Consider the following 26,269-nt stretch of genomic DNA (forward strand, 5'->3'; position numbering starts at 1 on the left):
GAACACGCGCACGTCCAGGGGGAGTGCCGTTAGGTTTGGTCCATAGTCGGTATTTCGCTGCATGTAGGAGTTGACAAGAGTCTTTCCGCACGTCTCGCTGAGGGGGAGTGTTGGAAATCAGCTTGTGCAGCTCGACGTTGCGAGACTTTTCGCGAGGTTTCCACGGTCAGGCTGAGTCAGCCGCGCCACCCGGCTCCGCCACTTTCAGTACATTGTAGAATATTCTAGTTACTTTTGTACAGTACTATAAATACAGTGAATGTAGGACTCGTTGAGGGCATCGAGTTGCCCTAACACGAGCCAGTCTCACCACTCAGCGTGATTGCAACCTTTCCCTCTCTCTCTCGCTCTCACTCGTCCTCTTTTCGTGCCACTCATCACTTTCCCACGAAAATCCAACAGACGCATTGCAAAGCAGGTATTCTCTCGCTACTATTACCAGGGTCGGGATGAGGACGAGGATGAGGATGGCAGTGGAGGTGATGGCAGTGATAAGGGCAGCGGCAGAAGTGGGGATGATAGTGGTGCAGAGACGGAGAAGGACGAAGGAATGGAGCCCAATAAGAGCAAAGGTCGTCGGACTATGCACGAGAGCACGGATCCGCTGCTCCTCAAGGGGAAGGGCAGCGGCAATGCCTTGGGGAACGCATTGGATTTCCTCCTTTTATTTCAAAAATACTGTGTCCAGGGGGCTGGACCCACGGAAGAGAGGCTGGAGAAAGAAGAGCAGGCGAAGCGTAGAACGGAATCGATTGAAAAAACCAAGGAGTGGAAGGCTCGCACGGGTAGCACCATTTGATCATTCGTATTTATAGACTTGTTTCCGAGAATATTTACTGTCAGTTCCCTTGAGAGCGCGAAATTTAAATATGTACCCGTAGTAATTGATCGCAGGAAGGATTACCAGGCGAAAAGCGAGGAAAGGAAGACCAGAGAGCCCTTCAAGCGAGGGTACTCAGCTCGGTTCTGCACACGATTTTTGCTTTCATCCGGAAAGTGATTATGCAGGTGAGATGCGAGATGCCTTGCTCTGTGTACTTGAATGCAGCGACAATTCTCTTTGTACCCTGTTCGGACTATTGCCATCACTCAAGTTGTCCAAAAATATACCCTATGTCGCCATCTTCAACGCCGCCAACTGACCAAGGCGATAAACTCGCGCCGTTGACTAGCTCTTGTCAACACCATGCGGTTCCTTTCAGGCCGTACCGTTTTCGGTGATCGGGAAGATAGCAGAGCAGACACCTGAGACAGTCTATCGCCGAGGTAGTATTTGAATACGATGTTTCAGGATCACTAGCAGCTACACAAAGGACGATGATTCGTAGGGGCCAGTAAAATGAGTGCAAAGGGAATAATGAAGAGCGTGAGGACACCAGAGCTGATGCAGTTTACCCAGGAGCCATCCAGTTGCCTGTGTTCGTACCTATTTCGCCCAGAAATAAATCGTCAGCACCTCCGTGAAGGAAAATCTCAACAATTAGAGGATGGCGAGAGGAAGAGAGAGAAAAAACGAAAAGGCCCAGGCGAGGTCCTCGGACACCAAAAAAGAGGCACACCAGTGAGCATACGTGACATAAAACGATGACGCCGCACTCGCCATGGCAAGCAGCGGTGCTACAGTCTTCACCGTGCTATACAATCTGACTCATTGACGAGCGAGGAGGTTTTGATTTGCTGAGAATGGATGCGGCGGATGCGGAAGGGAAAAGGAGTGGGACAGCGAGTCCAGACTTTGAAGAGAGGGTCAGCCTAATTGAATAAGATATAAGTAGCATGAAAAGACGTGGAGGGGAGAGGGGAGAGAGGAACAGAGGGTAAAGGGTGTGTACCAACGACGGGATGAGGCCTGTCACGACGGCGATCTGAACGCCTTTGCCGACGTATACATATAATGCATGCGGAGGCGGGATAAATGCATTTATTTCGCGTCGATTGCATTGGGGGTGGTTGAAAGTAAGTATCTGGCAGAGAAGACGAGACGAGACGTGGTTTCAATGTAGCGGAAGAAAGTACGAAGCGGCGGGGTACGCGTTATGGCGGCGATGAAGTCATCCAACCATCTTCATCTTTTCCGTCAACACGGTTCCGAGCTTTGTCTAGTCTCTGTTTCTCGACCCCGGTTGGCCCCGACTCATTCGGAGCAGCGATTTGCCGTCGGTGGGAGACACTAAAAATGAACTTGTCGTGAAGGAATAAGACGGGATAGCCTGTCATATCCTAGTGCACAGAACCAGATCTATGATACAAACATAGGAGGGCCTACTGTGCCTGCATCAAACAGGAGACTCGTCGTTGCCGCAAAAAGTAGGCCAGTCAACGGCGTTTGCACGCTCATGCAGAGCTCGAAAGTCAGACACACAAATACCATAGTCAGCACGGAGGAGAAAGGGGTATAAAGAATCATGTTCTCCGGGCTTTTCGAGGGTAAAGCTCTCAGAACGGCGGACGGCAGTCAGCACATCTTTCAGAAAATGAAGCTAGAGGGCGAGCCATAACGGGACGAAGCACGGTCCAGTCATGAACAGCATTCCCTGTGTAAACTGGTTCAAGAGACTTGCAAGAGACAGACATGGAAGCAGCCAATGTGGGAGGGGACGTGAAGAAAAGACCGAGCCGGAGCCCGACGGAAGCCGACGCAATGTCGTAGGGCGGGGACCAGAGTGAGACGATGACGAGGTCGAAGATGTAGCCCATTAGAACTTGAGGCCTGCACATGAGATATTAGGCATCAACCCACGTATATTGGAGGAGAGCAAAGGAAACGAACGTAGGTGACCAAGCTTCATACACCAACACTGGAGACATAGTACCTCCTACGATGGGCATGGGCAATGGAGCCACGGGCGACACGGTACCTGAAGTAGATTGCCATTGATCATGCGTTGATTCTCGCCGAAGAGCATCGGGACTGGGGAACATGCATTTGCCTGTTGAGGAAGACAGTAAGTATCCTGGTATTCAGATCTTACATAGGATAAAAAACAGGGGTAACGCGAAGAGTAAGAAGAAGACCGGCAGAGTCAAAGCGAAAAAACGAGAGCGAGTAAGTAGAAAAGAGTGAATTCATTAAGGTCGTCGTGAGCAGTACGTAAGGAGTCGAGCCACTAGAAGCGTTTCTGAATTACCGCGAAGAGAACGAACGAGTATCGCTGCGAAGAGATTGACGTGGAGGACGATGTCCTATGGAGGCGATGACACAAGAAGAATGGCAGGGACAGGAAATAGGGTATGACAGGACAAGGCAGGTCATACGAAAGTCAGTCACTAAAGGGGGGCGAGATCTATAGGTGTCCGAACGGATAAGATAGGGGTTTTGTGTCCATTTTTATGTACAGCCTTTGACCGAGCAAACGAATGTTTTCGCCGTCAAGTTGGGTATGGGGTCGAATGGAGTCAGATTAGGCTAGGGACAGCGATCGGTCATGAATCCGTTTTATTCCAGCTCACTATACATAGCGCACCGTCAATATTAAGACAGACCGCAAGCTGATGAACACGTACCAAACATCGCGCATCTGCTAAGCAGCAGGGCGTCAAGTCAATTTCGAGATTAATGTACATAAATCCTCGATAAAGAAGCTGCAGACAGCACGTTCATTACTCACCTCCGCTACTTTCATTGAGCAATTAGGTTGACCTAGTTTCCATCCCTAATCCTACGCCATGTCATCCTACAACTTCCCCGTCCCCCTCGCCCTCTCCTTCTCCCCGCTCTCGTTTCACGCCAAGACCTAGCCCACCGCCACCAGGGCCAGACGAAGAAGCGGCACCCATGCCAAGCTCAGGCGCCGCGCCCGATAGAAAATCCAGCCAATTATGGTTGTCTGTTCCACTTGGTCCACCGGTCCCGCCGCCAGCGCCACTAGCACTGGCACCGCCGCCTCCCGTACCAGATGTAAGAGAGGAGTGCGACGAAGAGTGTGAAGTATGTGCTTGCGACGAAGAAGGATTGAACTGCGGCCAGTCGAACGAGTACGTCAGCTCATTTGGATCGAGATCATTGAGGAAGGACCGGAGATCAAGGTCCCCGAATCCTCCTAGCATAGACATAGACTGAGAGGTGGAGTGAGATGTCGATTGAGAGATTGGGGTGGTGGACAGTGATTCCGAAGGAGTGAAGGGACCGACAGTGATGTGAGATGGACCAAGAACAACGAGATTGTACTCACCCCTCCTCCGTTTCCTCCTCCAGTACCTCCGGCTGCTCCACCTGCCATACCGCTTCCGGCCCCAGACGATCTCGGTCCGTCGCCACCGGGCCCACCGCCCGACCCAAACACACCGGTGAATAAATCATCCGTCCCAGGACTCATAGGCCCTCGTACAGCTCCACCTCCACCTCCACCACCACCACCTATACCAGAGAACGAATGCGACCGCCCCGGAGCACCATACCCAGGCTGGGGTGTTGAGCCCGGCGAACCCGAAGGGGGGAAGCCCGCAGGTCGGAGAGACGGTGGCTGAATCTGCGCGTAGCTTCCCCCTCCAGCGCCCGAGCCACTATATCCGCCAGCGCCATGCGAAGACGAATCGTCATATCTATACGAGGATCCACCCCCTCCGCCGAACCCAGCAGTACTAGACAGAGGCGGCGATGTCGGCGAGTGATGTCCATGGGAGTGGTGCGTATCGAGACTAGTGAGGCTCGCGTTCGAAAGCCTCGGTCTCTTGTTCGGATTGGGGTTCCCGTATCCACCACCGCCTCCACCGCCAAACGAAGCGGAATGAGGTCGAGATGACGGATGTCCATATGACGGTTGGTGCGAACCGTGCGACGGGTAGGTTGAGTGCGACTGATGTGGGGAGAGGTGGTGTGATGTATGAGCATGGGTATGCGTGTGACGATCGGAAGAAATGGGCATCGTTGGCGAAGTCGTTATGCCAGATATGCCCGAGAACGAAGGGTAGCTACCTACCGATCCGAGGGAAGGGATGGATAACCCGGATGAGAGGGCGTGCGGGTGGTGCGATTGGTGCGACTGGGAGGTGAAAGAGGCATAGTCCATCTGTGACATCCACACGAATATCAGCGTCAAAGTTCACTTCTGCAGAGAGCTAAACCTAAGCACTAAGCGTAAACAGAGATGAAAAGCCATCCAGAAACCGCCGAAAGAGACATCGCATACGACATCTGCTGGACTCTACGACAGGAGCTCGCCGCCACAAGAGCTCGAGGTGCCATGAAACAAGACGACGACGAATCTCTTCCGTGTACATAGCAGATCTTCTCGCTCAGACACGCATGTCTGCTCCACACCATACATTGCGCGTAATCGTTAGTCACGCTTGAGTGAACGGATCGGGCTAGTGTGAATCTCGCGAACACAGTCACAAGTCTTGAAAAACGGAAAGCCTGGCAAACCACAGACGTAATACGCCTCAGTGCCCATCCACAACTAGCGTGCTCCGGATAATTTCGGAGGATCACACTGCCCAGAACAAATGGACAGGGTACTTCTCCCTGCCTCGCAGAATACAGCCTTGGGCTTGAGAAAAGAAGACACCTTCATTCCGAAAAGGACGATCCGCACGCCATCGTTCTTTAACAATGACGCCGCTCGCAAAACTCCGACGACTGGTCTGCGGGTAGACTGGGAGTAACTGGACAGGATGCCCGAGGTTCATGACCAGCGAATCGAACGGCGACGTCACGTTCGAACCGCAGGCATATCCGGTAGATCCGCCGCTGAGCCACACTGACTCAAACACTGCACATACGAAGGGCCAAGCATAGGAAAGAAAAAGAGAACGAGCGAAAAAGCGAACCAAAGACGCAAGACTCACATCAATCGGAAGCCCCTCGCTCTTCACAGGCACCATCTTCCCTCCTCTCCCTCCTCCCATGCCGCCTCCGCCAGCCAACCCACCTCCTCCGACACGGGAAGTAGGGTCGTCCGTCACGTCCTGGTCATCGTCGTCGTCCCCGCCATCGTCACCTGCGCCAGCGCCAGCACCGGCGGCGCCGGCACCAGGGGGTGCGTTGCCTGAGAAGTCGTGTGGGGTGCGAGTGTCGCGTTCGCCGTCGAACTGTTGGGAGAGGACGTGGGTTAGTGTGACCCCCGAATAAGAGTATAATTACGGATAAAAAAGGGTAGAAGTGGTATAGTATTCAGGAGAGAAATCAGGAATAAGAGCGGGGACGATAAATAATTGGATATCGTGAAGGAACGAGCGGGGACGCTCAAATACGGCAAGGAGACATGCACTATACGGTAAGGTGGAAGAGTGGACGGAAAGAACGAAATAGAGAGCGTAGGAAGGCTGGAATGCGCGTGCGAGAGATCAATGAAGGTGGAAAGAGGAGGGATGATACCAGAGCGCAGAATGGCTGAAGTGAAAGAAATGTGGTTGACGGGATGACAGTATGAGCGATGGGGGTAAATATTGATACATAAAATTGGTGGAGGGCGTGGAGACAGAGAGGAAATATATTTAAGCTGGATATAGGAAGAGGTTGGCATAAGATGGAAACAAAGAACGGGGCAAGAATCAGGAGGCAAGGGGGGAAACAGATTGGCGAAGCAACAGATGTAGAGAATATAAACGGTATAACTGAACACAAGGGGAATAATGAAGAGGACGAAGGATGGATATATAGGATTAGACACGTAGACGAGCGCGGCTATCGGAGAGAAGAGTGACGAGAGTAAAGGAGGAAGATGGTGTTCGTGCGACAAAAGAGTAAAGAAGTAACAAGAAACGGATACCGAAATAACAAACGGACGTACGCGTCGATGCCTGTCCACCATGCCCTGTATATCCGTCGAGCAGTATTGATAGAGTTTATCCGCATGTCCTTGCCTTCGTTCTGTTCGTTATTTGACGCGTAGGGAGCGGGGAGGTCATGGATGTTAGATTTGACAGTTGTGATGGCGAGAATGAGCGCGCGAGAGCGAAAGATTGGTACACGAAGCCGTAGTCAAGGCGTCGGTCGTGAGAATTGTCGAAAGCGTCGTTGTTCGTCGACGTTGACCATGATGAGTACGAAGTTGTCGATGAAGGACAGTACGGGTGCAAGGTTGTTGAAGAGGCACGGAATTGCGAGTGTGAGCTAAAAATAGAATGGCGACATTGGCGAACTCACCGAAGATGATGACGGCGACATCGACTGAACACAACACGCCTAGCTCATATGCTTTTTTGAATAGTCCCGTCTTGCGCTGTTCGTCATCGCCGTCGACGGCAACATTGGCATCGAGTCGATAGTCGAAATGGCGGTTAGAGAGTGAGTGCGATGACACGGACGACGGTGAGCTACATGGTGCTATTTTTACGACTAAAATGGCTTGGCGAACATACCTTTAGGAAAGTGACGGAGCGGTTGCGCTCGTTCTGCGACCACGATGTACCGCATGCAAGTAAAGCGTCGACGAAAATAACGACGGCGACGGCATGACGGTAGGCGTAAATGCAAATGGGTGGGTAAGTATATCGACGGCGAAAAAAATAGCATAGGAGAGATGGAATGGGGTAAGGCGAGGCGAGGAGGGAAGAATGCATACGGTTATAGGCTGGATCTCAATCTTCCTTCGTCCCATCTTTCGCTGACTTGTTATTCGTGCTGTGCTTTTCCAGGTGTGCGAGGGGGCGATTGCAGGTGCAGGTGGGTGCTCGAGTTGAAGCTGGGGTTGAGGGAATATACGGTCTTACAAGGGGCGCCTCTGGGCCATCAAACAACGCCAAACGAACGGTGCCCTCCCAGCCTTTTCTTCCTCGCTGACGCTTCCGGTTCGAGTCGAGCTTCCAGAGCAAAGTCTGCTCGCTCGTTCGCCTCTTCCCGCTCTGCACCCGTTTCTCCGTTCTTCTTCCTTCCTCAACGTAGCTCCCGTCCATGCCGCGACGCTCTCCCTCCCTCCCTCCCTCCCTCTCTTCTCTTCTTGCCAGCTTGCTCATCCACAACTTTCCCTCCATCGCCACACTTTACCCTCCTCAGCTTCTGATTGGCTTCTCCCACCCTCTTTCTCTTTCCTTTTTCGACTTATCCTCTTCGTGCCATGCTCTATCTCATGCGCGCCACTACAGGGCCTCGTTGCAATCCCTCCAGCCACTATCTTTCTCCGGATGGTGCGAACCTACTTCGAATTCCCACAACTCCCACCGCCACCTCTTCATGCCGCACCGAGGGCATGCTCCCTCCCGCTCCGTTTCTCACATCCATACCATTCTAGCCAATACCCCGCATCGTCCGTCACCTGTTCCTCCCATTCGCTTCTCTCAAATCTCTCATCTGACGCACACCCCTCTTCCGCGCTAGACCTTTCTTACGCGTGTCCACATTCGCCCACATTCCTCCATCAAGAAAGCCGCAGACCTTCCAGCACAGGCCCTACGACCCAAGAACCGACAGATCGTTTCCATGCACCTTCTCCGGCAGGCCTTGCCGCCCGTTCTCAGGATCGTTCCTTCTCCCACACCCTCCCACACGTTCAGGATTACTCCCGCCCAAGAACGCTCTTCGCAGAAGTATGCAGAGGAAGAACCCGCGGCATCGCTCGGCACGACCTCGCGTACGAAGGAACGAACTGGAAACTTTGATGCTCCGATACTCTCAGCGCGAACGTAAGGTCCGATCTCCCTCCGCCTTACCTTCCCTCCCTCGCACGCTTGTTCTCCTCGGGCTTTACGTTCTGCTCTTCCGCCTGTACCTCTTGTTCTGCGCAGCGTCATCTGTCCTCTATCTATCTTTCGTAGACTTTTCTCTGCCCTGTGAGGCTACTTGGGCTTGGCATTCGATCAGGATCGTGAGCTGATTCTTCGTTCGAGGAATGAACTAGACAGAGTTGATGCAGAGACCGTGACCGTGATGCTATCTCGCACAGCTCTTTATCCTCTGCCTAATGGTTCTGCCTGCACTCTCATCTTCTTTTGTTCCTTTCTGCGGCGTTCGTCCTTTGTTCTTTGTTCTTCACGATCAACATCCCAGGGCGTAAAACCCCCAGATGTTCTGATCTCTGACTGTCTCCATTCCATTCTGTTGATGCGGCGCTACTGGTCTACAACGATCGGTTTTCGTCCACAGCCTTTTGCCTTGTTGCCTATGTGCAGATCTCTATTGGCTCTCTGGACCTTCGTGCTTCCGCCTGAGTCCGTGTTTTGATCGCAGAAGAGTCAATTGAGCGGTTGCGTTTTCCGTTTCGTTCGAATAATCTCTGCGGCTTTCGCTCGTAGTTCTAGCTCTCACACAGCCGTTCATTGAAGGTCGAAGCATCAATCATTCGCCGTCTGGTTCCAGCCTTCGCTCACCGCTATTGCTCCCGAATGACCCCTGTAACATGACCGCCTGAATCTCTGGTTTTCACACGCCCGTTCATTGAAGCTCGAAGCGGCTCGTATTACCAGAAGTTCGAACTCGAAGGATGTCACTGGATTCGATTTTGACTCTGGAAATGAACTGCATGACGCCTGTTCTATGAAAGAGCGCTGGGAGATACGATAGCGTGAATTCGGAGGTGGCGTCCAGAGGGTTCTTCCGCCTCCGTTAATTATCGTCCATTAGGGCCGTTCACGTCTTCCGTTCATTCTGATTGCGACCGTCATCGGTCGTCGTCCCTTACGCCCCCGAGGCTACCGAGGCTGCGCTAGCTAGCCTGCTCTCGCCTGGTATGTGTTCTGTCCTCACCGCGCTACCCTCGGCGACAGGCATATCAGCTTGGAGCTTCCAGCACAGTAGACATCAAAGCCATGAAGCTGCAGACGCCGCTAGCGCGCCTTGAATATGCCCATAGCTCATTGCATGGGAAGCTAGTACGTTCGTTAGGGGATGGACGGTGTCTGTTTTACTGATCGTCCTCGGGCAACACGCTCCCGCTCTCCATTTCTCTACTGCTTCTCCTGCATCTCCTCATCCTATCAGCGCAGTTTGAGCTGCAACCTAGTGCCCACGTTTCTAGGCATCGTGCCATCGAGCCAGTGTACGCTAGCTGTCCGTGCTCTGCTCTGTAATGTAGCCCACTGAGGCCTGCCGAACTCCATCGAACCACCTCTGCCCTTGTGTGTCGGTCAAACTGCTGGCCCGCACATGCCGAGGACCTTGACTAGTGGCTTCTTTCATTTTGCCCGTCTGGTTTTTCCCTTCCTCCACTTTGTGCTGGATCGTCATGATTAACCTCAGGTTACGCTATCTTCTCTCCCACTAATCAATCGTCTTACGTCCCAATTTTTCTGTCTGGTCTCCGACAACGTTTCATACGTCCCATCGTACCCCGACCACCCCAATCGTGCTGTCTAATACTTCGGCAACACGGTCCATCCATACCGTCAGGTCGATAATGAGTCGGTTTATTCACCATCCCTCTCCTCCGCCGTTCTCTGTACTGACTGCGCTTTCCGCCCCGCCATTGCGCTCATTCTCCCTCGCAGCGGGCCTCACCACCGGCTCACCTTCACAGTGATTGCGGGTTCATCTTTCAACACAGATCACATCCCGTGACATCATCCTCATCCACTATGTCCTCTTTCGCATCCCATTCTTCCCACCGACCGATACTTTACACACATACCTCCCTCTGCACACCTTCGTCATCGAGCCCATCTCCTGACCTCTGACGGTCGAGTAGAGTTTGATTCGAACCCCCCTGACCGAGGTTGCACCTTTGTCACTCTCCTCGGGCTCGGGGGAAATGCGGCGCGTTCGCTCGTTCGAACTTCGTGCGGAAAGGAATAGCGTTGGGACTTCGACGTCGACGTGGAGTGCGTCCTCGAGTCGGGAGTTCTACGGCATCCTTTCCCCAATGCTGCGTTCTTACTCCGTTTCCTCCATACCCCGTCCTGTATACCATTTCGTGTGCAGGTCTCAGGTCCAGCTGATAGAATGACGCAGTGGGGTATGAGGTAGTCCGAATGGTCATACCGCCTTCGTGTGCGTATCGGCATGGGTCCGATGATTTCGCGCTAATTGTTGGCCACATTTCAGACGGAATTATAAAACTCGTGTGGGCTGCCTAGTGCTCAGCGGTCCGTATCCGGGATCCGTATCACAGCACAAGCAGCATTGATCTTTTATTCCCCGATTACAGGCTTCTTCATCGGTAACTCGTCCGCTCTGCAGTCAATGCAATTCCCATTTCAAATTTAGTACGCTGATTTCATCATTTTCCCCAGACGTTGCAAAGCGTTAGCAGGGCATTCAAACCTCATCACCTACCACCGCAGGTCAGACACGTCGACCGAGTCCATTCGAGCACCATGCTCGTTCTTAGGCAGGTAGATCCACCAAAGAGCAATATATCCTTGACCTCTTGTTTCATGGAACGGTAGTTTCCGGTCTTTCACCCTCGGGCTTGGTATAAGCGGCGAATGTGCGCATGTTTTCATGAGTCAAAGCTGAACCGTTGCCAGGTCAGAGCCTTCTTTAATTACACTGAGGCGCTGCGAGTGCAGCTGTCGATTGACTTCGGCGAAGCAACCTCTCCAGCGTTTCATCGTGCGGTTCGGAAGAGCCTCGAGCAGTTTGGCCGCTCCTGTGCGGCCTTCGTTGGCTGCTGGCGTGGCTGTGGGTACCCCACTGACCTCCTCGTTATGATGCACTATTAATGGGTTGCTGGGCGGCTTTCGTCCGGTACCTTTTCCTTGCTTGTATTCAGGTTTGTCGAGACGTCCATGTCGACTTCGTGAGTAGAGGAGACGAGCCGTGGTACTCCCTTGATATCTGTCCTCGATCATAATGTAACTGATGGCAATCTTGCAGACGCAACTGCACTATGGTCCAGCTTGAGTGCTTATGAGAGCAGATAGTTGGCTGCTTCCCAACGGCGCTTTGTAGGGGCCGATCAAACTGTGTGATACTTCCTGTTGCTCCAGACCATGAGCGGTAGGCCGATGGACTGGAAATCTTCCTGACCATCAGTGTACGCCCCACCTTCCCATCCTTCGGTGTTCAAGTATCCTGAACTCTCAACCAGATTGGTCGAACATGAACCCTCTTTCTTGAGGGTCTCGTGTGCGATCCGTGCTTGGTTCGAAGTGCACCAATCTGCTACCTTGAATGCTATCGAGCCGCGACGAACCTCAACGCTGACCATTCTCGATAATAGGCGAAACGTCTCCGCGGCTTTGGCGCCAATAATGAAAGGGTCCACGGAGTCTGAAGAAGATGAACGTTACACGGCGAATTTTGACAGAAGCGCTCGACCTCGGCGAAACTACATCCATGCTGTACACCGTCAACCACCGTATCTTTCAGGCTCTCTCTCGTGGGGCGCTGCAGCACCGGTGAATGTGGTTTAGAGTAGAGCTCGCGTTAGCCCATGGGAAGGGATGAATATATTGCTCCATGGTGAGGCAAGTTCTGAGGTCTTTGGTTTTCTCGTCCTCTGTTGAACAGTCGTTTCAACACCCGTATGAAAATAGAACCTGAATGTACCATCCAGATCTCGTCTTACCATTATAGGGCGACTTCATTGACGTCCTGCCATTAAGCCTCGCGTTCATCGCTCTACGCCACCAGAAATTTGACTTGTTTTCGCCGATTAAGTATCAACATCATCACGGTTGCACTAAGCTGCCGATCTGCGGAGTACGGCTATTGGAAAATCTAATGCACGGTTCTGACGGCACAACGTAGGCCTTTTGAGTGCTTACTTATACGGACCATGGTAGGGATCCATGTGCATGCTTTGGTTTCTCCAGCGCTCTCAATGTACATTTGATGTGCATAGTCAATGTCCGACTATGTGTCGCATAGAACCGAAGAATCGCGCTAACGGTCCGATCTAGTGAGAAGTTTAATGCGTGTTTGGGGCCGTTAAAGTCTGAGTGGCGTGATCCTCACGCCACACTTTGCGCCACTAAGATAATCTTTCAATTGTTCGAACTACTTAAACCACGTGGTGATGACGTGGCCTCGATCATCTTCCTGGTTCCATAGGGTATTTTTCTTGCTTGTTCTTGCTTGACCCTCTCCATCTCCTACATCGTCGGCTTCGTCGATTATCTCTTGATAGCTCTACCGGGCTACCTTACTTTTCTACTCTCGGATGGTTGCTCTCCAAAATTTCGAGGCTGTCGCGGCCGCGGGAGTTCAGCAATCTCTGATTTGGATAGTTAACAAGGACTGCCACTAGGTACGTTCTGTGAGTCTAAGCGCTTCACTCGTAATGAAGTCTCCATGCCGTGTCGTCCATTATTTAGCGGTTCTTGGCTTGTCTAGTTCAATGTCAGGAGGAGCCGGACATCGCCGACTCATCCGGAGATCTTCTCTATCCATAGATAGGTACGCGTACCCACATGTGGACCCCTTCATCCGACGCATCGCGCTCGCTTAGACTAATCCTGGACTAATCATTTCACCAATAAAAGCACCGTCAGGCAAGTTATAATTGTAACTATTTCATATTGTGATGGAATAAGTCAGCGAGGCTGTGAGTCAGTAAGTTGAACCTTCTACGGCGCGTGCTGAGCCCTAGTGCAGGGATAGAAGGTGAGTGTTGTTTATTCCTCCACGCCGTGAAGTTTGTAATGAAATAAAGGGCACATAACTCTAGAGGTCTGATTTTCCCACTTTTGAAGACAGTGACTCCATGCTTTCTTCAAGGTGTACGCTCAGTGATGGATAATTCCGTTTTCCTGGACAGTCAACGCAACTGACACCTTTTTTTCGATAACTCACTGAAACATCTCTTTCTTTCTACTGTAAGACGGTCGAAACTGATACGATTGCCAGCTATTTCGAATTCAATTAGATCATCTGACCGCCACCAGTGCATCTATCGAATCAAAATTTCACCCTATCAATACTCTAGGATCCGTGTGCCTACAGGTACAGATCCAAAGTCACATTTAACGAGGAAAGAACATATTAGAAGACGGGGAACACCTACACTTAACGCTCGAGTACTCTGTGAGTCCGAGACTTTCTCCGTCTAACGTTCTCCCTTCATGGTCTTGGGTACATTCCTTCGGTTGTTTACAGGGTCTTTGCCGTGCGCATCCTCAACGTTGCCTCAACGTATCTTCGTGCTTCAGCTCTCTCTCTGAGCGCTTCAGGAACCGTCATAAGGTACATTTGTTTGCTACATCTAATGCCTTTCGTTCGGCCGTCCGAATCGTACTCTGGCGGAAACATATCCGCTCTCGCTTCTACATTCACCCCGTAAGAATGCATTCTCTCTCGACTAACTCGTGTCAAAAATTTTTTATCTTAACTGAAAGATGCCGTATTGCACCAGTGTGAACACATCTACCGTGTTCTCGCTCACATCCTGCAGCCAGCTCTCCAACAGCCTTTTCATGATCCGATATCTCACCGTGTGGTCTAAAGCCTTATGGTGTGTACAGGACTGCCTTCTCCAACATTCGGTGTAGGGGTTCCATGCATTCATGTTGAGCGGCTTGATCGCGGCTCTGAAGATGTGAGCGTAAAGAACTCCTACAGTTCGGTCTTGGCATCTTGTTTTCACCCAGCCCCGACTATTTCCTCTCACACTGACAGCGTTTTCCCCGTCAGAAGATTCACTCGTGACGCAGAGTCTCGTACAGTGATCGACTGAAGGGGCTCGCCGCAAAGTCATGTTCTTTGCGCGGCACCTCCACTTAGCTAGCACAAACGCCGCATTTCCACTTACTTCTCACAGTCGGCGAGAACGCAGGGCGATGGGCGATACCGTAGTAGGTCCTCGGTGACCAAAAGGGATACCGCTAGTGCGTTCTATCTTTGTCCATTCCATGTTATCCGATGGGTTCTGTCTCTTTTCGGATCTAGGTTTATCTGTTGTGCTTTCCTGCACTGTTCAGTATCACCGTTCTCTCGATGTTGTCCAATAAACAGTGGTTTTTGCGATTGAGGAAGCGTTTAGTGATTGGCTGTTCACACCTGCCCACAGACGATCGTTCATGTACACACCGTCGTTGATTGGATGGATGAGCACAGTCCGGATGTGGCGATTCAGCGTATTCTCACAGGTTTCCGCTGTTCCTGTTCACACGGAGCTACCACTTGCTGATGTCGAGGGTTATCTGGCTGTTCCAGTAAGCTATCGCAAGTAGGTGTATGCCCATCTGCTTCGAAGGACGAGACCTGACTGTCACTAGGATAAACCCTTGTGAGCACAAGCTCAACTTCCTCGCCTCTGTATCCCAAGGTCAATCCTAGAAAACGGACGTCCGTTATTCCATATTGCGCAGTCTTCCTGTCTAACGTCGGCGCACAGGACCATAATGTGTTGGTTCACTTTCCCTCCCTCATCGTTCGGTTGTGCTCACCGACGATCTACACCACTACAGATACTTATCCATCTGGGGCAAGCATGCCAAGAAATAGCCATTATTGTCGACAAGCTTCGTACTTCGCTTCTTGTATCCTCTATTTTCGTCCTCGTATAATTATCCCTGATAGAATTTTGGGATTTGTCCTGGCGAGTTTTATTTTTGTTGACGTTCGAGATCGACAGGCGCGATTTATTTCTGGCAATACGAAGAGAGATCTACGATTGTTATTATGCTTGTGGTGCCTGGCCTGTTCACAGGTGAGCTTCCCTGTGCTCGTTGCGTCCCTTGTGTGTATTTTGAGCGTACGGGTGCTATATGTGGGATTGCCCCTTGGCACAGGATAATTCGCGAGTGCTCAGGGTTAGGAAATCTTCATTGAGAACCTGGGCTCCCTTGCTCTCCTCGAGGCCGTTCAATTCATGTGCCTGTTTTAATTCTTTGCTCACTTATGCGAATGCAGCTCAAACATTTGTAAGTATGTTGGTGTCCTTTCGTGCTGAATACAAGTCAATAAAGCGATACGGACCCACTTACGCAGTTTTATCTACGCTACAGATCTGTTCTTAGTGCTGCATTTGCATACTCATGTTGAACCAAACACCGCTACTGTCGGGGCCTGAATCAGCCCCTACTTGAGCTCGAATTATGCCCATGCGAGTAAGTGTGTAGTTCATCAAAAAGAAACTCATCAATTCATAGAAAGGACTTCGATAATATTGGAGCATGTCTATGAGAGCACTGGGAAGACGTTCGCCTTCGATATTCATTGCTGTCTGAGTCAAACGACCAAGTCAACACTGAATACAGTTGCCTTAGAAAAACCGTCGCCGCCAGCTGACCCCTTCACCACGTCGACTTAGAAATGTCATTCTATAGTCAGCAAGGAGCTCCTATCAATGGAAGTTTGTACGGTAGCTCTTATGGCCAGGAGCATAAAACGATATCACGAGCTCGGGATGTCTCCAGTCGAATGGGCGGGACAAGTGTCCAGTATACTGTGCAAGGCAGATATACCGCAGCGGAGATCCCAGAAGGCAAGCAGATGATTGAAAGCCAGAATGGATGCGAAAGTAAAGCGAGTATGATCCTGAAAGAGCCATGACCTATCTATGGCGCACACGAGAGTGAAGTGAGCGACGACTCGAAAGCTCGTTTTGGAGAGTCTCGAGTAGAGAAATCTACTGACCCTCCGAGCCAGTCGTACGTAGGCAGCGCGATGGCCGGTGGAATGAATTATGGCTCATCAGTCTCGGATCAGCCAGATAGAAGAGATATAAAAAATCAGGGCTAAATCTAGCTACGGAGAGGAGACAAAGAGAAAGAGATTCAACAACTTACCATGCTCCATCAGTCTTCAGTTAGCACATTCATCATGGTAGACGGCTAAGGCACATACAGGGGAAGAGAACTACGCTCCGTACGTCGCCTGCCCAGTACCTATAGCATAGCACTATAAGTGCATCAATGACACAGAGCAAACATTGTACACGTCCAAATGAAGCAGCCTTGATGCAGTGTGTAGCGGAGACAGCGTTTGGCATAGACATATCAGGTTCAAGACCAGTTTGAATAACGACGAAGCAGATCAAGACCAGTTTGAATAACGACGAAGCAGATCAAGACCTGACTATGATTCCCTGAGAGGAGACATAACAAAGTTCAGAACCTTTAGAAGATGACCATATCTACGAAAGAAAGCGAGGTCAGCCGCTCGATTATGCAGGCCTCATGCGCATCGACCGACACCCAATCAGATTCTGCACCAAGAAGATTCCACAGTAAAGTGTTTCTAGACTAAGAGTCATGTCCTCAGCTGAAGTTCTCGAGGTGGGAGTGGGACAGAAGGAGCTGACTGCCAGAGATGAACGAGATGGTGCTGGTTAGAGACAAACCCTCGAGGACTGCAACTCCAACTCCACGTCATCTCATCCGAGAATGCCGAGAAGTCGGCGCTGTCGCATCGAAACTTGTGGCGTGTGGCGCCACTTTCCTTCTCTGAGCTCTCGCAAGACTCGCAAAAATCCAACCAGGGCGATCTTCCGCCTGCGATAGAGACATAGAACAAGGAAAGATAATGTTATATTGATAGAAGAGCGAATCTACCCAGTTATATATACAGTATACAGTTTACGTGGATTGTGATATATATACATATGGAGACACGAAAGCAAGGAGACGGACGTGACTGGGTCGTGAGGTATTGAATGCGAACAGCAGTCGAGCAGTACAACAGACCGGAACTAGCAAAAATTAGAAGCAAAACAACACGGCCAATGATTCGAAGCAAGGACACAACAATCTTGCAACGTCGCGAGCCAGCGCTCTCAACGACTTGAGGACCGAGATTTCCCTTGAAGGGTGAAGCGAAGCACCTAGTGCCTCCTAATGCCCACATCCTCTTCCATCTTCTCAACCTCACCCACCGCCTTCTCCTTCATCTCGCCCGCCTCGCCCGTCCTCACACCCTCCCTCACATTCCCACGCCCCGGCTTCTCCACCGTCCTCATCCCGACGTTCTCTTCCGTCAGCCGTTTGCGATCCGACCGATGCGCAGCACGCTCAGTAGCGAGCGTCTGAGCGAACTTGGACGCGGCTCGGATCTGGGGGCCTTTCCAGTAAAAGACGAAGACGGGGATGACGACGAGAATGCCGAGGAAACCGAGGAGGGTGGAGGCCCATTCGAGGGAGTGGGGGCCGAGATTGGAGTACACTGTGGGTGTGGCAAGTGTGCGTTGAGATCATATGATGACGGCGAGCAAGTCGGTTGGTCGGTTGGTACGTGAACAAAAGGCAAAGGTGATGATGAGGACAGATTCATCTTAAAAGAGGCCAGAAAGGAAGTGGACGTACGAGGCGTAGCGTACATCGCCGAAATGCCGGCGATGAAATCTCTGGCCAAGGCGTTGCCTCCCGTCGCAGAGGCAGAGTAAACACCGTACGACGCCACCATGTAGTCGATAGTCGACATATAGATCGTGAACTGGATTAAGAAACACACACCAGTCAGCATTGTGCTCGGTCGAGGGAACGAATGTGGCGGTGGAAGGATGGCAATACACAAGAGTCATGCAGCAAACGGGTGGAAGGGAAGCACGAAAGAGAACCAAGAGAAGAAGACGAACGTTGGCAATTGCGATGAGGACAGAGAAGATCATTGGTGCGATCCAGTGTGTGTGGCCAGGACCAAGCGAAGTCCACGCGAAACCGAACAGGCCGATAGGTTCAAGAGGTGCAGCTACATGCGTTCCACAAATCGAGATCAGCAACGGTCGTGTGTGAAGAAGGACAGGAGGGAACGATCGAGCAGCGGAAGTGGATGAAGAACGGAGGCAGAGAGGAACAGAGACGGATGCTTACTCCACAATAGCCACCAAAGCCTTCCCTCCGGCTGCGTACCCAGGGGGTCTCTGCGCTGCTCCTTGCGGAACTTCATGATCGCCGGGATGTATGTGACATATGCGATGAAGTAGCCGAGAAGGATCCTATATGAGCACAATATATGCATCAGCACGAAAATGGAATGAGGATCGACAAGAATAGCGGACGTACGGAATGAACGAGAGACCGACTTCGACGGTGCCGAAGCCCCATTGCTCGTACACAGGCGAGAAGGCATCGAGGAAGAGGAAGATGAGACCGTCGGAGAAACCAGACAGAAGCGAAAGGAAGAGCACGATAGGCTCGCGGGCGAACATCTCGAACTACAACGCATATATTCAGGTCAATATTCGCAACATTACACGCACTGGACAAAGATAGACTTACCGGCCTGGCCCAGGTCGTCAGGATCTCCTTCATTGAGAACCTCTCCTCCTTCAATTCGCCGGGCCCATAGAGCACCCTATCCATCTCGTTCACCTTCCCACTACCCGCACGGCCCTTCTTTGCGATCTTTCTCCTGCGCTTCGCCTCCTTGTCCAAGATCGCACTTGGCAACGTCTCTGGAACGAGGAAAAAGTGGATGGCCTGGACGACACCGCCGAAGATAAGTTGAACCCAGAAGTTCCAGTGCCAGTCGAGGTTGGCTTGGAGAAAGCCGCCAACGATGGGGCCGACGACGGAGCCACCGACGGAGGAGAGAACGACGAAGGCAATGGCGTATTGTTGGTCGTCGGCGTCCCACATGTCAGCGACTGGATGTATGCGCATATACCGTAGTGAGAAAGAAGAGGAGGTGGACGTCAAAGGGCAAGGTCAATATATGCGCATATATCGAGATCAAATAATGAAGACATACCCATTCCGAGAGTGACACTACCACCAGCGCTAGAAAGACCGCCAAGGAAGCGACCGACAACCATGGCGCCGTAGTTGGGTGCAAGACCACAAAGAATCTGCCAGACTGCGAAAACGCTATCAGACTGCTGGTGTTCAAATGCAAAAGGCGACAAGACATACTGTTGACCAAGAACAAACTGCACTGCAGGATCGGCCACCTCCCCAGCTCCTCGCTCCACGGTGCCCATAGCTCACTCCCGAAAGCATACGCCACGAGGAATATCATCTGGGCGACTCTCATCGCCTGCAGACTCACCCCGAAATGGTCGGCGAGCAATGGGACGGCGTTCGGGAACACCGATGCGTTGAAGTTCATAGAGACCTGGACGGCGAAGATGACGGAAAGAACCTGCCATTTGCGCCACGTCGGCCAAGAGTAGCCGAGGATGTCGAAGGCGTCGTCCTCGGTGAGCTCACGCTTGCCGTCTGGGCGGAGGTGGCCGTGAGGGTTTGGGGCCTCGGTGGGATGGAAATCTTCAGAGTGTTCGATGGAGGCCCTAGGCTCGTACTTCGGGTCAGTCTTGGACTCTTGCAGAGTTGTTGTCTGTGATGACTCGTTCATCGTTGACGGAGGAGTACGTCAGAGATGTTGTCGGGTGTGGAGGATGCGGGGTGGGGATGATGGGGGTGGAGAGGTGGGGAAAAAGAGTGAGGCTTCGGTGAGCGCGAAGGACGAGCTATTTCTACCATCGCCGGCGCTGGTTGAGTAAGAAAACCGGGAGGACCGGACTGTTTCTGAATTCTCTGACGTCTGGAGGAGCGAGAGAGAGCGCACGGCTGAGGAGCGTTGGAGAACGGCAAAATGATCAATCAACGACTCAACATTCCGGCATCCCGGCTACTTACCCAATCCGTCACCGTCATCTGTCCACCGTCCAATCAAAGCAAGTCTTCGGCCTCTTCCATCTCTCCGCGCCCAACCGCCGGCTGCATTCCTCGGACCTCCACCTCTGCCTCCGTTTCTGCCGCCGGTCAAGTCATGTTCCTCTCCGCTTCAACCAGCAGCGCCACAAAGGCGATCCCGACGCTCAGCTGACCCCCGGACGCTCTTGGTTTTACTTGAACGGTCTTTTGAGCTGGTACGGTGAACTGGGAGCTCGCTGGAGGACAGAGTGTTCGCTTCTCTTCCTTTCTTTCCAGTTTCTCTGCCCGGATGGACTGATTCTGCCAGATACGCTTTGATTCGGACTCTGATAGCACGAATCACCCACGACCTGACGTCAGTTCACTGCTCCTCCACTGACATCCCGGCCGGGTTCCCATCTTCGATGCCCCAGACGGTTGTCTGCGGAGCGCATCAACCCCAGAATCAAAGCTGGAGAAGCCAAACCGTCGCGTACGGTATGTGGATTCCTATTGTCAGCACTTTTTTTAGTATGACGTCGGTGCCGCATCTGTGTCTGTGCTGGTTGGAACGGGTTGTTCTGTGAGCATAGGGCTTTCGACAAGGTTTCGAGGTCGAGCTATAGTTTGTATGTTGTCGGTATCGCTATCCGGTACGCATCCGTTCACACACAATCGACTACGTACCGTTCGAGTCTCGAGCTCCTTCCAGCACCGACCCCAGAGAGATCTGCTGCACTCGGTCAAATGGGGCATCTCACTTGGGAATGTCTTATGTTGAACCCCTTTTTTCGCGGTCGTACGGGCTGCCGTACAAACCCAGCAAGCTCATCGTATCCGTCAACGTGTTCGGAACTTGCACGGCGTCCCTATCGTTGACCATGAGAGTCGCTCTTTGTGCGTCTTCGACTGCTTCCCTTCTCGGAGGCGGTTTACCCACTTGCCATACTCCCACAGCAGCCTACGCTATCAAAGCATAAGCTTGATGATCGATAGATTCTTTCAAACAGAGTTCACTGGACTCAAATCACGAGAGGAAGGCGAGGGTCGACCGTTGTGTGGATGGCTCTCATTGCGCTGCGATGCTCTCTTCTTGACTTCCTCACAGTTCCTCGCCGCACAAGCATGGCTTTTGCGGATGCGATGGAATTCACTTCACGGCTGCACTTTCCTCTACCACAGTGGAGTGTAGCTATGGTCAGCCGCCCTGCTCACGTGTGCAGTCGTAAATACAGACTGCTGTGTTCCGACGTTCTATTTACATCGACGCGGAACAACAACCTTTAGATGCCGGACTCATGGTTTATCACTCGATATCTTGCTACTACTCCCTTATGCGCCGAACAAAAATCTCTTCATGCCCAGTCCACGGAGATGAAATGCATACAGTACGCATCTGTCAGACCCACGTTCGCTTGCTCTTCAACTAAACAACTCAACAACATGGTCGATCGTTGTGATTGTCCTAGATCGTCTTCCGATCTCTCGCACGCCCTTTAGGTTTGGTTGAGATATCTTGGGTACTGGGTTTTGCGTTAGCATATGTTTCTCCGGTTGGTTGAAGACTATACAGCGTCCGAGTCGAGCCTTCGGTCGAGGATACACACATATGCAATATCCTCCTATGCGCAACGGGTGCGGTTGGAAAATGAAGTCTTTTTCGCGCTCATCCGGGTTATACCGAGCAAGCAACCTCACCGTCTTTGTTAATGTGCCTGTGTCTTGAACGATATCCCTATTATTGGCTCTGAGAATCGCATGAAAGGTGCTTAATACTCTGCTTCGCTTCTCGGAGACATTTTATCCATGGTTTGCCGCCACAGGAGCCCGCGCTATCAAGCCTATGGGCATGATAATCGATGTCATCTTTGAAAGAGAGTTCAGTGTATTCAAATGATGACGAACATAGGATTCGAACGTGGCGATTCATCTCTATCTTGGCTGATATGCTCTCGTTTGCTGATCCTCGCTGTGCACAGACGACTTATACGCGTGCGATGGACTTCACGGCTCCGCTATCTTCTAACGTGGAGTGCACGTAGGGCCTGCAAGGCGTCTCATGCGACTGCATATCAGCATATCGTTCAGAATGAACCATGTTTCTACAGTTTATCCCGACCACTAGAGCTTCCAAAGCGGGGACCTTGATTCACAGCATGTAAGTTCGTTCGTTCCCGTCCACTCTCGACCCGCACAAAAAATAATTTCCCCTCCTCAAGACTTGTTCCTCGAAGTTGATCCTCTTAGATCCACAATATGTCATCGTCGATCATCGCGATTACGATTGCCCTTTATCTTGGGTTTCTCTTCTTCTCACTCTCTTAACCGTGAGGATAGTACCCTGAGCCTGAACACACAAATTTTTAAAGTTAAGATTTAGTATCCCCGGTTGGACGAGGACCGTCTAGAGTCTTTGTTTATCTTCTCGTGATGCATACACACGAACCTTTCGATGCGTTTTGTATGCGGATATCGCATGATCTAGGTTATGGTGTTCAACTCTCATTATTAGTCGACGTACTTACATGCCTTTACCCCGTTTATTCACTCGATGTCTCATGGGCATCATGTCGCGTATCTCGATAGTACTATCGAGGTCAATCGCATCGAGACCTGCAGTGTTTTTTTACGAAGAAGTAACGTTGCACGCCGTTCACCGTCGGGGAACTCGGATCCTTGGTTTGATTGTGAGATTGGACGACTCGGAATTTTCCTGTATGGTAGGACATCGGAGGGACGAGACCAAGGGACGATCGTACTGATTCATTTTTTCTTGGATCAAGATACCCAGAAGCCAGTGCTCATGTACGTCATACAACTTTCACTAGGTATCTTCAAAAGCCCACATTGAATCTAGTAGCTTGTGTAGAGTTCTTGTGGAATTCAGCACCCATCGCGCGTTACACCCGAAATGGCCAACCAAGACCCGGTCGTTCATGTCTATGGGAAAAATACTTCAACCTTCTCACAAGACAACTGCCGCAGACAAGACGTGGATGTAGACCTGTCGAGAAGAGGACACAAGTAAGTTAGAAACCAATGTGGCGCGCCACTTGTTGCCGCGCAGCGGCGGGAAAACGCGGGCCGCGAAGCTATTGGCTTCCGGTACAATTCCCAATTGAGTGCTTGGCTTGGCACCACGACCACGACCTACCACGCATTGTCCATGATCGCAGACTTCACGGCCTCTTCTCGTCAGGAGAGGGATATTGACTCTTGACTGGTGCATTTCGCCCTTTTTGCCGCTACCTGTATGAAACAAACTCTCGAGATTCTCTGTACCGCCAACTTGGTGCTGCCCGTACGACGAAGCTGGCCATATCGGCGCACCGGGATAGGCGATCTAGCCTCTCTGTTTCTAGCGCCTCGCCTAGTAGACGGTTGAACGTCTATACGGGTACTTGGGACTGGATGCGATGGTAGAATGACGACAAGAACGTCGTAGAGATCAGGACCAGATTGAGAATATATCTCGGCATGTTTTTTTTCTGTCATTGGAGGGTACGTTGTTTTCCTTATCATCGCTTTCTTCTTTCTATGTTTCATGGACATATACTTCGAACAGCAAGCTCCTTTCATCGGGGCTTTCCAAACTTACCGTCATTCCGGGCCCCACAAAGTTTCCGACGCGGAGGACTGCCGTGGGAAGACACTTTCGACTGGAAGGCACTGTTCATGTCAGTGAGATGATGTTATATGCGTCTCTCCTCACACGTTAAGGCAAAATTTTCTCTATCTTCTCTAGACCGGGGCCTCTTCGGCCATTGGGAGGTGAATCTCCCGGAGTAACCTTGATTGATATGCTGACTGTCGCACTTTCAGCTCGTCAAATATCTCTTGTGTTATCAAGTCTAGATGGCCAGTCCAGCATTCTCTCAATTGCGTGTACTACTGGACGGTATGAACTCTTCACCCTGGGCGATCGCTCATACTCTCACCTATTATCTGGAAGACAATATGCAACATGCCTGCCATTCCGTTACGTGCGTTCGAGACCCTGATCCATTCCCCCTCTCATAACATTTGCTTTGAGGCTCTCCTCCTCTGCGTCATCTATATATTTACCAGATTTCACATGGAGCCCACGTTATTAAAATGTGTGAATCGCCTTTATCCTGTCGATGTAGAGACGTGTCTCGTATGAGGTTCTAGATCAGACCTGTGCGTGTGCTTTATGTTCTCTAGCTCATTGTATCTCAACGGCCGTTCATTCTCACTATGATGTTTTACAAAGGCGCTGAAACTATTATGGATTCGATGACTTGGGCAGATCCGACTCCGGAACGCGCATCGACGTGACGAGCCTCCCATTAGTGCTGAGATGTATTTTAAACCCTGGAATAGCGCTGAAATTCGTTATATAGGCGCCTCTTTTTCCACTAGGACCTCTTTCGGGGCTTCACGACATTCATCGGTCCGAGTTCATATATACATGAGACTTGGATGAATTGATGAGTTTCAATCCAGGTAGGTTAGTTCTTTTATACTTATTCCCCTTCGCCCTTTGGGCCTTCTGGAATACGTTTACTCGAAATGTATCGTCTAATCAATCTAGTCTCAGGAATGCTCCCAAGATGAGAGCAGTGGGAGTATCATCGTAACGCAAACGGTACTGTTCCTCTTCTCGCTATTTTGGTTGCTGTACAGATTCAGATTATCTGCGGCTGACATTACTGCTGACACTACACGGCATGTCGAGAGGATATAAAAAGGGTTTGTATGTTTCATCGTACACAGCATCGTCCCAGCTTGTCGCAATACACGCCCAGCTCTAATGACGGCCCTTACTTCTCTGTTATTCAGCCCTCGTCTCGGGCGTCTGCTTTCTTTGTTCAGGTACGATAGACCGGCCCGCAAGGATGATTTTGGCCACCACGTTCCGTCCGTACCTACCGTATTTATTTCGAGCTTTAAGTTTCCCTCGTTTCTGTTTCTTGCATGATATACTGAATTTTTCTATGTTCGTCAGCTTGCTCGCATATGATTATCATACCCTTGTGACGTACGGGAATTATCAAGGATTCCAGAAGGAGTTCGTCCACATTTATTCTTGTCCTTCGGAGTTGGCACTCCCACCTTTGATGTGTCTCCGTGATATAACCTGCGAGTTTCTGCGCATTGTTTGAAACACTAATGTCTTGGTCTTCGTAGGTTCCTTTGCATTTGCTTATGCGGAGTAAAGGAGTTTGGACCAGGCCTATTTTCTGATTCATTTTTCGCTGTTGGCCACGAGCATTATACCTCATTGAACATAATGGGAGCTCTTCCCAGACGCCAGGGACCTAAGTGGCTCGAGGACATTCAATGTGGATGCGAGTCGCTAGCGAAGCCGTATATCGGCAACACGGCGCTAGAGTGCAAGGACGTCTCATCGCTTACTCGAATATCAGCATATGCCTGGACGCGTACTGGGCTAGCTTGCAATCGAACTACATCCATCTCGTCCCGGTTGCGAGCATACTCTACACCGACTGTGTTTTGCTATAATACTACTCAAATATAGTTCAACGGGCGCTGTTCATATATGTCAGAAATTATACATCCAGTCGATTGTTCCTATGCTGGTGACCCCATACGGATATTTGTTTGCAAAGGTGTACAGCCCCCAGGATCTATGGATACAATTTGAGAGCGCACGTTGACGACGACCCTTACAATACTCTATCAGGGTTAGCTCTTAACAACTCACCTAGCGCTAGGTGAGTTGTTAAGAGCTAACCCTGATAAAACACTAACTGTGGACTGCTGTGCCATTGAAGAATGTTCCCCGGGGGATCTCCCCGAGTACTAGCGCGGATGAGCGTTGGCATGTACCAAACGTCCAAATTACAACCATTAGGGATTAATTGTTTACAACCACATGAGGGGTTTGAACCGAGGACCTGATGGCACAGCTATAGTGCTTTATCAGGGTTAGCTCTTAACAACCTCATCCGCGCTA

General features: G+C 51.0%; 5 protein-coding genes across 5 annotated transcripts; 2 read left to right on the forward strand and 3 right to left on the reverse strand.

Moving 5' to 3' along the window:
* Positions 1-583: 583 nt before the first annotated feature.
* On the forward strand, positions 584-1,277 carry STEHIDRAFT_108181 (uncharacterized protein; the record flags this gene model as incomplete). The annotated part of the gene is made up of 4 exons (XM_007300583.1): positions 584-785; positions 816-838; positions 895-1,008; positions 1,203-1,277. The coding sequence occupies 4 exons, from the start codon at positions 584-586 to the stop codon at positions 1,275-1,277; spliced, it is 414 nt and encodes a 137-aa protein (XP_007300645.1).
* A 2,498-nt stretch (positions 1,278-3,775) lies between these two features.
* On the forward strand, positions 3,776-4,467 carry STEHIDRAFT_128473 (uncharacterized protein; the record flags this gene model as incomplete). Its single annotated transcript, XM_007300584.1, has 2 exons — positions 3,776-3,979; positions 4,162-4,467. 2 exons carry the CDS (start codon positions 3,776-3,778, stop codon positions 4,465-4,467), a joined length of 510 nt encoding a protein of 169 aa, XP_007300646.1.
* A 1,512-nt stretch (positions 4,468-5,979) lies between these two features.
* Positions 5,980-7,541, reverse strand: STEHIDRAFT_45241 (SRF-like protein; the record flags this gene model as incomplete). Its single annotated transcript, XM_007300308.1, has 5 exons — positions 5,980-6,030; positions 6,732-6,811; positions 7,088-7,163; positions 7,303-7,335; positions 7,506-7,541. Coding segments are annotated over 5 exons (276 nt in total), but the record flags the coding sequence as incomplete, so codon positions are not given.
* A 3,778-nt stretch (positions 7,542-11,319) lies between these two features.
* On the reverse strand, positions 11,320-12,432 carry STEHIDRAFT_108183 (uncharacterized protein; the record flags this gene model as incomplete). Its single annotated transcript, XM_007300585.1, has 3 exons — positions 11,320-11,700; positions 11,805-12,085; positions 12,384-12,432. The coding sequence occupies 3 exons, from the start codon at positions 12,430-12,432 to the stop codon at positions 11,320-11,322; spliced, it is 711 nt and encodes a 236-aa protein (XP_007300647.1).
* A 4,913-nt stretch (positions 12,433-17,345) lies between these two features.
* STEHIDRAFT_91836 (MFS multidrug transporter) lies at positions 17,346-20,047 on the reverse strand (the record flags this gene model as incomplete). Its single annotated transcript, XM_007300586.1, has 8 exons — positions 17,346-17,917; positions 18,058-18,187; positions 18,330-18,442; positions 18,565-18,689; positions 18,757-18,908; positions 18,973-19,340; positions 19,445-19,549; positions 19,606-20,047. 8 exons carry the CDS (start codon positions 20,045-20,047, stop codon positions 17,580-17,582), a joined length of 1,773 nt encoding a protein of 590 aa, XP_007300648.1. The 3' UTR covers positions 17,346-17,579.
* Between the last annotated feature and the right edge of the window lie 6,222 nt (positions 20,048-26,269).

The sequence above is a fragment of the Stereum hirsutum genome (genome assembly GCF_000264905.1).
Source record: "Stereum hirsutum FP-91666 SS1 unplaced genomic scaffold STEHIscaffold_3, whole genome shotgun sequence".
NCBI lineage: Eukaryota > Fungi > Basidiomycota > Agaricomycetes > Russulales > Stereaceae > Stereum > Stereum hirsutum.